Genomic DNA, 12,012 nt, shown 5'->3' on the forward strand with positions numbered 1-12,012 from the left:
ATTAAGTAATCTGCTCTTTCATATTTGAAAGATACTGCTTTTGCTTGATGCGTTCAGGCATTTGGTCACTAAATTTGATAGGCACATATTGTATTCCAAAAGAATAAGACTATTTTTTTGGTGCCTTTTTAGACAGTTTGGATATTTTCGGTCTGGTAGCTCTGAGCTCCTGTCTCTGTCGTTCTGATTGATTTTAGTTCTAATCAGAAATGTTTCCTTCCTCTGCAAATCAGACTCAAGGCGTTTCAGGCTGGATACTTAAAACTGAGGCACCAGAAGCTCTGAAAATATTAAACTAAATACTGTTGCTTAATATTGAGTGGAATTTTTTGTTGTTATACATTGGGCTTTTAAAAATCATGCATAAGTTACTAATTTAACTCATTTAGTTTTACAGTCATATTTGACATTCATAGTGCCTATATGTTCTCTTTTAGTGGGGCAGATCTCTGGAAGGTCATGTTTTAATGTAAACAATAAGCAAAGTGCTACCCACTAACACCCTCCATTTAATTTAGGTTAAGATACTATCCAGGACTCTGTTCCTTCTCCCAGGACTTGTTCTTTATTTTATGCCAATTAGTGGCTGTTATGTTGCCTGGAGTGGGGAACTCCCAGTTTGCTCATGCGCTCCTGAATGCCATAAGCACCAGCCCACAGCATTGTATTCTCTCTGGCTGTGGTTCTTCCATGCCCACAAATTGTGCTCCTTTGCTGCACGGTGACCCCACTTCAAAGTGTGTCGTAAATACTGTGTAGGGTTGAGGCTAGGGTGCTCTGCTGAGATATGGTTCCTCCAGACCCCAATGCTCCGTATATGCTGCTCCTTCTTTTCAACATCTTCTTTTACCTGGGGAAGGGTCCCTAGACTGAGCATGCCTGCAGATGTCAGTTCCAGCCATAGACAACTGACTCCCCCTCCTGTGTACAGGAAATATATTCATCTGACCAGAATTTTGAATTCACTTCCCAGAGTGACAAGTAACATTTAGGTGTTGAAACTCTAAGTATCACTTCTGGATCTGGTTCTTAACTGCTCTTTCATTCTGCATCTCTGCAAGTATAAAGAGAACTGTTTTGGTTTTTTCTCTGTTGATAGACATTCGCCCCCACTCCCCTTTTTTTTAATATGGTTCTTTGACTGCTGAAAATGACTACAGCCAATTCATCAGTTTTCTTAAGTTCTCATGCAAGCCTTTCAGATGAGAAGATCAGCCTCACCTCGATCCCTGGGAAGGTGAAGGAGCAGTAATCCTGGAAACCATTTCCAGGCACATGAAGGATAAGAAAGTCATCAAGAGTAGTCAGCATGGATTCACCATGGGGAAGTCATGGTTGACCAACCTGCTAACCTTCTGTCATGAAATGACTGGCTTCAGTAAGGCTGTTGACGCTGTCTTCCATAAAAGCCTCATAAAGAAGCTGTTGAAGTATGGGCTGGATGAGCAGTGAGGTAGACTGAAAACTTGCTGAATGGCCAGGCCCAGAGGGTGGTGATCAGAGGCACGAAGTCTAGTTGGAGGCTAGTCACTAGCAGTGTACCCCAGGGATCAGTACTGGGTGGCTTCCTGTTTAACATGTTCATTAGTGATCTGGATGAGGGGACAGAGCGTACCCTCAGCAAGTTTGCTGATGACACCAAACTGATAAGTCAGAGGGTTGTGCTACTAGCCAGAGGAACCTTGACAGGCTGGAGAAATGGGCTGACAAGAACCTCATGGAATTAAACAAGGGGAAGTGCAAAGTCCTGCACCTGGGGAAGAACAACCCCATGCACCTGGATATGCTGGGGGCCACCCAGCTGGAAAGCAGCTTGGCAGAAAAGGGACTGAGGATCCTGGTGGACACCAAGTTCAACATGAGCCAGCAGTGTGCCCTTGCGGCAAAGAAGGCTAATGGTATCCTCAGCTGCATGAGGAAGAGTGTTGCCAGCAGGTCGAGGGAGGTGATCCTTCCCCTCCCCAGCACCTGGAGTACTGTATCCAGTTCTGGCCCCCCCAGTACAAGAGAGACATGGACGTCCTGAAGAAAGTCCAGCAAAGGGCCACAAGGCTGATTAAGGGACTGGAGCACCTCACATATGAGGAGAGGCTGAGAGAGCTGGGACTGTTCAGCCTGGAGAAGAGAAGACTCAGGGGGATCTCATCAATATGTACAAATACCTGAAGGGCGAGAGTACAGAAGAGAGAGCCAGACTCATCTCAGTGACTAATGCTCAGTGACAGGACCAGAGGCAATGGGCACTAACTGAAACACAGGAGGTTCCCTCTGAACATAAGAAAACACTTTTTTACTGTGAGGGTGACCGAGCACTGGCACAGGTTGCCCAGGAAGGCTGTGGAGTCTCCATCCTTGGAGATATTGAAAAGCTGTCTGGACACGGTCCTGGGCAACTGGCTCTAGGTGACCCTGCCTGTGCAAGGAGGGGTTAGACCAAATGACCTCCAGAGGTGCCTTCCAACCTCAACCATTCTGTGATTCTGTGAATTTTGTGATCAAAAGGAATTAATCTGTCTAACCACAGGCCTACATTTAATTTGATTTTTTGTTACTTTGAATTTTATGTGGTCATTCACCTGTACAACGTAAGTATGAATCACTATGATTCTGATATATTGCCCTTTTACACTCTTATTTATGGTTGTAAATAACTGCTTTCAGGATAAGGCAACAGAAGGTTATACTCATGTTTGAAGGAAGTGTTCAGTAATTCAAGAATAACTAAATCCAGTGTTAAAAGCTATAACAGCACAAATGTCAATTTTTTCCATTTACTGAACTTCTTAGGTTATTTTACCAATGTTAGTGGTCTTTTTCTCCCTGGCTGATAGTTGGGTTAAGAATCTAATCGGAAGATATTGTGCAGCTGCTAGATCAGAAAAAGTTGTTCCACGCTGGGAACAGGACTACCACCTGCAGCCCATTGGAAAACTTGGACTGTTTTATGAGTATCTTGAAATGGGTAAGTGGCAATTTAGTTCAGATTCGCTATCACTGCTGGATACAAACACGCTCTAAAGAAAATCTTCATACAAGCAATGCTTACTAAGTTCGTAGGCAGAGGAGACATGAATGTTTTCCAAGACAAGTTTTGATGAGCCATTATAGATAGTTGTGCAAGCTTTTATTAAGCAGCTATGCCTCAATACAATTTATAACTAAGAAACAGCACGTGATTGTACAAGGAGGAGAACTGCTGCTTCTTTGCCCCATCCTCTGAGAAATGCATCCAGAAGGCAGACCACTGCCATTTCTGGTGTTGTACAGCAGAGCCCTGTGTCAGACTGCTCTGTCGGGGATCTGCAGTCGCCAGTACTTGTCACTGGTCTCTTGGGAGCTGGCAGATCTCTGGTTTGTTGCCACCATCCATTCTGTCACAGCATTGCCAGCGTACTTGTGGCAGCACCCAGACACCAATAATATGATTGTTAGTTAGGGCTTTCCAGTACAGCACTGAGACAGATAGTCATTAGATTTCCAAGTCTTCATGGTCTTCATGATGAAAACGTAAGAAAGAAGTGGATGTTTAAATATCCTGAATAGTTCCTCTTGGTGTCTTGCGACTTGTAACGTCTTCCTGTCCCTCCACCTAGCAGGTGTTTTCAGTACTGTTGTGCTCCTATCTTCTCATACGTAAGATTTGCTAGGAACTCAGCTACACTTTCTTGTCTCTCTCTCCCACAGTTGGAGTATATAAAGTATACGAACTCGTATATGCTTATCTCCAGTAAGCGAAAGCCTCATCAATGTATGTAACCTCTCCCTTTGACAGTTATACAGTTTGGCTTTGTCACTCTGTTTGTGGCGTCGTTTCCCCTGGCTCCTCTTTTGGCTCTTATTAACAACATGTTGGAAATCCGGTTGGATGCGTGGAAGCTGACGACCCAATTCAGGCGCATGGTTCCACAGAAGGCACAAGACATTGGCGCCTGGCAGCCCATCATGCAAGGCATAGCCATTCTGGCGGTGGTCACCAATGTAAGTACTGGGCCAACAACCGAAAAAGGTAAAATGCCTTCACTGCAGGTGTTACACCCAAACGTGGGAACACCATGCGTAGCAACGTAGCACTTAAATGATCCTAAATGAATTACGAGCATCAGTGCCTTAAGATTTCAGCCCCTGTGAAATAGGCTCTCAGTTACTTTCCAGACGTTTTGGAAACAGAATATGGCTACAGTCTAAAATATTATATCTAAAGAAAAGAAATTTTATTTAGAGTTGCTAGGGTCTTTAGAAAAATCTGTTACATATAAAGACTGTAGCGCATCTTTCCTAAAATTGTAGCATATAGTACAGAGATCTTTTCAGACAGTCTACAGCTAAATGCATGAATTTTGAAAAAATTAGGTTGCAGCTTAGCTAAGTTATAATTGATTGTTGTTTCTAATTGTTACAATTCTCATGGTCATGCCTTCGTATTTGAATTTGGCTTTAAGCAATTTTGCACTTAAGCTTCTTTCTTGTGTACTTAAAAATACAATGTGTGCTCAAAATTGCAGCACTTACCTTTTGAGATTGGAATGAATTTTCTAAGAATTTGCAAATTAATCTGCTTTTCAGTTGGATTTAAAATTAATTTTAAAAGAGTTTCTTTAAAGTATTTAGAAAAACTATTTTTTTTCTGATGAATATACTTCTAACAATGAAATTCAGACCTTTCAAATTTCCCATATCATTAATTCACCAAGATCTTATACATAGGCCGCATTGTGGGGAGAAAAATAATCCACTGGACTTTACCACTGTGAATTATTTCATTGCTTATTCTTAAACAGTAGATAATATGTATCATCTTTCAAAAAATACCTGCTGCTGGCCTTTCTCAAAAAAGCAGCGACCGCTGGTTTCCTCTGCAGGGACAGTAACACCACAGACTGTCCATGGTTAATAGCCTTTTTCAACAAGGTCACCGTTTTCTGCTGTTACCAGTGAGATCAGGGGTTCCATCTGATACACTTAAAGGTAGTCACTTCCTCCAGGACCTTGTCTTGCAGTAACAGTACCTTATTGCGCTCAATAGGCGTTTGTGGAGAAAACAGTTGAGTCTGAAGGCAAGAGTTCATCTTAGCCCAAGCTTTCACAGGAGGCTCTGCCTATTTGGAGAATGGCGGACTTTGGCTAAGAGGAGGGAGACGGAGCTGAGCACTCTACCATAGATACTAACCCGATAGTTAGGGGACTTATTTCAAGTAAAAGAGCAATTCAAATTTAAATAGACGCATGAACTTACTTTCCTGTATCTCAGGCACCTTCTATGGTCATTAGGTGGGGGGTTCTGCTTTTCAGAAATAATGGGACAGGTACGTGCACCTTCTCTTCCCACACCCAGATGAGTGTTCCTGCATCTTGCTTTCTCTTTTCCCCCCCACTTTTAAAAGTCTTCGTTTTGCCCCTGGAAGGATGAGGCTGTTTTTGAAGGATGGGAAGATGAGCTTCCGTGACCTGACTGTCTATTGGGTTATCATCTTCTCAGTAACTTGTTTTCATTATTTTGGGGTTGGGGCTGGTACCGTATAGAAATAGGAGTCCAGGGTGGATTTCAGTGATTAGGAAAATTTTATATGTCACCCTCAGCTACCCGATGTATTTACAGGTATTTGAAGGTTTCCCTCATTATTGTTTTTCAGAACTTTATTTTGCACTATAGCAATTCAACAGATATGGTAAACATAGCTAGGATGTCGAGAAGAGACTCAGGAGGACATAAAGGCAAGAGAATTAAACACAGAGAAATGTCAGGAAAAAAAGGGGAACTTGAAGATGGAAAATGTGCAAGAGAATCTGGGAGACAGACAACAAGCTAGAACATGTGCTACAGCTGTTTCGCACTGCTCTGCTGAGGCAAGCCAAACATAAATCCAGCTGTTCCATAGGCATGTAAAATACCCAAGGCCTACTAGTAAATCTGGTGTTAAAATTGAAAACCAAAATCATGCAACTTTGGTAATACATGTTCAGATTGTCAGAAATGTCAGGTAGCACCAGACACACGTTGGGGCTCTTTTGTTTTAGTGCCTGTGTAAAAAAACTGTTAATGATAACTCTCCCAGCAAATTATGGAGGTAGTGCAAGTTCCCAGATGAAGCATAGCTGTAGTAAAGTAGACGTAACATTATTGGTGCGTCAATATCCTTTTTTGAGCTATGCTGCTACAAAACTTATAAAATAAAAGGCAAAGAAGTTTCTGGTGCCCTGGAAGAAAAACAAATATGTTCTGCTGTTGGATAAGCTAACTGCCTTTCCTAGTCAATCCAGCTGGGTCTGGTAATACCACTATGAGATAAAAAGTTGGATGTACATCTTAAGATTACTTTAAAATATTGTTACGAGTACCTTAGTCATAGCCCTTATGATATTCAGGGCAGAGTTAAAGTGGCTTTGGTGACCTTACGGTGACTCAGACATGGTAGGCTTCTGTTAGGAATGTATTCGTGCCCTGCTCTAGATTCTGCAGAAAAATGACCCAGCAATAGTAGTCTATCGCTACCCGTCCACAACCCACCTGAGGCTTTTGCAACCTTGCAACCTTTTTTCACTCCAAATTCCTCCTTATGTGCTGTACTCCTCAAGGCATTGCTGAAAACATGGAGTCCTCAATGTGCAAAAGTATATTGACAGCTCGGTTTTACTCTCTGTGCTCCTTGACAGGCACTCAATCCCAGTGTTCATGTGACTGTTAACTGCAGGCATGTTCCTTTATGAGTCACCCTTTTTGGAGTCTCACGCATTAGATAGAGTTAATGTCAATGTGAATGTAGTGCATTTGCCTCTGACGTCGGTGGGGCTATTAGCATGCGAAGGGCACAGCATCAGAGACTGTCATGTTCAAAAGGCCCTGCTGCAGGTGTTGTAAGGACCTCAAAGAGATCAGTATTTCTTGCTAATGAAGTGTGGGCTATAAAGCCATATACTAAATCAAATGCTAGAAGCTGTTTTCTTCCTTTAACTGTGTTTTTTTCTTGTTTGACATCCAGGATCTAGTATGGGCCAACAGTCTTTCCTTTACCCTCCCTTCCTTGACTTTTCCTTAGTACGCAGAAACTGTTTCTTCTCTTCTGTGTGACTTGTTACAGCTGATTAGACTTGGGTAGTGTATCATCTTCTCCTTCATGTATTACCTTTGGAACACCTGCTAGTAGCTTGCAAGGAACTTTTGCACAAAACTATCAGTTTTGCAACTTGCCGCTCAGGCACTGGACTTGCTGTTGCATGATACCAAAGCATCTGTTGTTGATTTGAAGACTGATTTTAATTAGTTATGGTATAAATGGAAAACTGTGTGCAGTAAAGCTTGGGAAGTAGAGAATGTGCTATTTGTTTGTAGTTCTCCAGTGCAATACTCTGAAATGCAGCCCATAATTCAGAAGGAAAAAAGTTTTTCCTTTGAGAGGATGCCATAGGATTAGCTTTAGTATTTCTATCCTTGCAGCTCTCTGGAGCACATCTGGAGATCATTCCGAGAGAGAGAGGAGAGTGGGACAGGGTTCAGATTTAGGATGATGAGAGACCTGGGGCCTTGCAAAAAAATTCAGTAAGAGCAAATATTGAGTTGAGTAAATACCATATTCCAGCATCTTTCTAAATGATACTCAGAAGCAGCATCAAACTCATGTGGTCCGAAGGGAGAAGGGATTTTTTTGCCTTACTGTTCAGTTGCTGCTAGTTCATTTATGGTCTGACTGGATGAGCTAATGAACAGAAAGAAATTATATTTAACTAAAACTTTTTGTGCTTGTACTTCAGTTAAAAACAGAGTAATTTAGGTGTGAGGTCTTCTCCCTGCAACTGCAAGACACAGTAATATATATTTCTTGTCAGCCAAAAACACCTACTCTGCGTGTAAATATAAACAACACATAATTTTCACTTCATTGCACACTGACATGTACTGCTTAAAAACAGTTTTTAAAAGTGCATGCCAACTACATTTGATTTAAGCCAGAGTACAGTACAAAAAAAAAAAAATCTTATCCTTGAAAATTTTAAGTGAGTTTATTTTAGTCTTAGGATGCCTCCCTTTTCTTTCTCATCAACCAAATTAACTTTCTCTCAACTGAACTCAACTGCAACAGTATTCTGGAGAACCAAATATAGATTTTGGACCACAGTCTCAATCTTAAGTCTTTTTTCTGCAACTATTGTCTTAACTAGAGTTTAGCTTCTCAGGTACTTCAAAGTAAGCCAACTCAAAAGGAAAGACATGAGGATAGTGTTCAACATTTGGCAGTGGTGCTGCTTGAAGCGGGGTGGGTCTTGCACCCTTTTCAGCTCCTTGCCTTTTCTCTTCCCTGTCTTTTCCCCTTGTTGCTGTCTCTTGTGTTGTGCTGGCACCAGCACTTTGCCAAACGCGTGATGAACCAGAGCAGGGAGTGGATCCGGCCGGGATTCCCCACCAGGTCAGTGCCATGATCTGATCAGCTGCACAGCTGCATGAATGCATGAGTGACTGCTAGGGGCAGAGGCAGTCTGGAGGGATGGTGGTTATTTGAGCTAGCGCTGCCACCAAAATGTTGTTTGAGGAACCGTAGAAGAGGTGTCCACATTTTTTTTCACCCTTTCTCCTCTCTCCCCTTCTGTTTTTTTACAGCTGTTACAAATACTGCCTCAGGTTAGGGCTCTCTTGCTGGGAATGCTGCATGAAGGCGGAAAATTTTTGCCCCATCTCGTGAAAATAAGGAAGTACAGACTGCATGCATTGCAGGCTGGCATGAAGGGGAATAAAATGCAGATATTAACTAGCTCTTATGCTCCTCTGCTGGAATTACTGCTTAACTTTGCCCCTTCCTCTGTCCCACACCTTTCCTACAGCTTTCTTCTGCCCCTTTTATGTACCTCTGCCTACACCTCTCTCCCTCGGACCCCATTAGATCCCTGCTTCACACCTATCTCCTCCATGACTCTGCCCTGGTTCTTTCCATCCATGTTGTCAGGTGTTTTTTTCCCCTGCCGTGAGACAAAAGACTTCTCTTTCGGCACTGGAGTGCAGCTCGTCACTCCTTCTAGGTGCTGGGCACCAGAGACGCCTGTCGTCACGAGTTGGCCAGGCAGCCTCTTGCTAGGCACTCAGCTGCAGATCTTGCCAGTGGAAAGTCTTCCTCACAGGGAAACCTTTGCAGAGGAGGAGATTGGATTAAACATAGTTAACCTGTCCTCCAGAATAGGATGTTTTGGGAAGTTCATGAATTTAGAAAAGACTTCCCACAACAAACCCACGGATCCAATTTCCTACCCAGTTTGTGACTAGCAGACTGAGTAGGACCGGGACTCTCTTGGGAGCAAGATAAAAACAAATGGTCACGTCATATGTAAAACAGCACTATGCAGCTGCTACTAAAAAAATTATCTTGGCATCAAGAGCAGTTTCCACATGTACTGACACTGAAACGTATGAGGCAACAACTGCCAAGATGAATTTGGGCTGGCTAGCACCTCAGAAAGAGTGGGATGTTTCTAGGGTCAGAGAAGGATCAGCTATATATATAATTTATTTAATTCTTTTATTTAAACCTCAGGCTTCCTGGTGAAATTTAATTTTCTATTATTGAAGGATTCTTCCATTGTTTCCATGAGTTTCATCAGGCAGGATTTCTTTAAGCATCTCATAAGTACATCTGATAGCAAGCACGTTTGCTGAAGGTTACCTTAGAGAACTTTAAGGTGAGTTTGGCTGCTGAGCTCCACTGCATGCTCATGAGGAAAAAAGTGTATTATAGTATAACTTTTTTAAGGCATCCAGCAGAGCTAGCATAATTTAAAAACGGTACAGAGTGCACATTCCAGAAAGAGATTGTTTTATGCCCATGAGTGACTACGTGCTCATTTACAGAGGGAACCACTGACTGGAAAAGCACATATTTTCTATTTTTAGCTCATATTGTAACTTTTGAGATACTAAGTATATCGCAAGCCATACATATTAAGGCTTATTTCTTAAACGCTACTCTGCTTTTTTGTCTTCTTTTTCTGAAATGCAGGCTATGATAATTGCTTTTACATCTGACATGGTTCCTCGTCTGGTTTATTACTGGTCCTTTTCAGTCCCTCCTTATGGGAGTCACAGCAGTCACACTATGAAAGGGTATATAAACAATACGCTTTCTGTCTTCAATGTGTCAGACTTCAAGAATGCAAGCAAGCCATTTTCCCCTTGGTTTGAGAACCAAACGACATGCAGGCAAGTGTCAAATAACCATTCTTTTCCAATGAGAAGAATAAATATATTTTTTTAATATCTAATTCATCTAATTCAGTTAACAATATCCAGTAAGAAATGTTAAAACACAGTAAAAGCCAGCATATTTTGAATGGCAGAACTGAGTGGAAGTATTCACCCATAAGTTTGTGGTACTCAGCAAATTCTTACTTTATTTTGTTTTTCTCATAACTGATAGTCTTCAAAACAAAACACTTTAAATTTTTATAAGTAATTCTTAATACAGTGGCAAAAAAAAGGACATTTCAGCCAAATATAGCTTATTCTGCAGATACGAAGTTTACCCATACGTGCAGCTAACTGTTCCTGGATGCATTAAGCAGGGACATGTCTTGCTCCCTCCTCTGGCCACAGTGCCTTACTGCAGAAATGCCCGAGACTAGTTCCTGACTTTCCTACACTGCTTTCAGATACCGGGATCTCCGCTACCCTCCTGGTCACCAGCACCAATATGAGCATAACATATACTACTGGCATGTCATTGCAGCCAAGCTGGCTTTCATCATTGTCATGGAGGTAAGTGTTCGGGGTTTTGAGCATTACTTATTTAAACTTCTCTTCCCTCCATGCAGAAAATCCGTCAAAGACATTCTGTCCAGGCACAGCAATCAGAGCTGGTGACGTGTGCTAGCATGGGCAAGTGCTTGGGAGATGTAAATAAAGTGTAGCACCATTAGAAAAAGAAGTCTCTGAAGTCACAACATCAGCGAAGGATTGCCCCACACGTTTGCAGTTTCTTTTCCCAAGAACTGTAAAATGATTTTTAGTATCAGAAATAGAAGGGACAGTTACACCGAAAATATTTTTACATATACTTAGAGGAAGTTTGTGCACAGACTCATCAATACATATGTGTAACACGTGCACTAGCAGAGTGAAGTGTATAAAGACAGTCACTGCAAGAGGTGAGTCTCTAGATGAGCATCAAAAAGCAATTGCTCCTTCCTCTGCAGTTACAATCTGGGCTTATGAAGGATGGGAGTCTGTCCAAGATGAAGAGAAAGGAATATTAGGTATTATTTCATTATAAAATGTACTTAGGGCCTGAACCAGGGACTACTGAAGTCATCAGAAACATGCAACTGGTTAGATCAGAGTTCCTGTAGCAGCGAAAAGTCCATTGCCCCAAAGTCATCTGAAAAAAACCTAAAACAATTTTAAAAGAAACCATAACCAATATTTCCATGCAAGGGGGAAACACTGGGTACCCAAAATTCCCCCAAAGTAGGCAGAGAAGTCCTTGTTAAAATCAGGATTAGAAAATCAGAGGATCTTGTTTATCAATTATTCTATTCGTTAGTCGTGTCTGCTTTTTAAAATACTGTTCGGCTGTGATAGATACTGGTACAGAACCAGCTCAGAGTCTTAAGAGATAATATGACATTTCATTTATAATAATAATAATGTCCTGTTCAGCCTGACTGACATTTTTTCATTTTCACCTTCCCCAGCATGTCATATACTTTGTGAAGTTTATTATTTCATACGTAATTCCGGATGTATCACAAAAGACCAAGAGCAAGGTCAAACGAGAGAAGTACCTAACACAGAAACTTTTGCATGAGAACGACCTGAAAGTTGTGAAAAAAACCATGGGGAAAATAGCTGACAAAATTATCAAAGGAGTAGACAGCACTTTCTGACCTAAAGCTGAATAAATACTTTTTTATATGGAATAACAGTATTTAGCCAAATAATACCTGTCCAGATACTACCGATAGCTAATCAAACACTTTGGATTCATTCCCGTTACTAAACATTGTTTCTTGCAACTGTTACCTGCTCATTTACCTCTT

The 12,012-nt window shown here is 41.6% G+C and overlaps 1 protein-coding gene across 1 annotated transcript in view; it reads left to right on the top strand.

Moving 5' to 3' along the window:
- Positions 1 to 11,859, top strand: part of ANO6 (anoctamin 6) — a gene marked incomplete at its 5' end in the record, with an annotated part of 46,262 nt that extends 34,403 nt beyond the window's left edge. Inside the window, 5 exons of the mRNA XM_009582676.1 lie at positions 2,832 to 2,962; positions 3,773 to 3,978; positions 9,978 to 10,177; positions 10,627 to 10,732; positions 11,668 to 11,859. Of these exons, the coding sequence (XP_009580971.1) occupies positions 2,832 to 2,962; positions 3,773 to 3,978; positions 9,978 to 10,177; positions 10,627 to 10,732; positions 11,668 to 11,859 (835 nt within the window). The remainder of the gene's footprint in view (positions 1 to 2,831; positions 2,963 to 3,772; positions 3,979 to 9,977; positions 10,178 to 10,626; positions 10,733 to 11,667) is intronic.
- Positions 11,860 to 12,012: the final 153 nt, after the last annotated feature.

This window comes from Fulmarus glacialis, unplaced genomic scaffold (genome assembly GCF_000690835.1).
Source record: "Fulmarus glacialis isolate BGI_N327 unplaced genomic scaffold, ASM69083v1 scaffold328, whole genome shotgun sequence".
NCBI lineage: Eukaryota > Metazoa > Chordata > Aves > Procellariiformes > Procellariidae > Fulmarus > Fulmarus glacialis.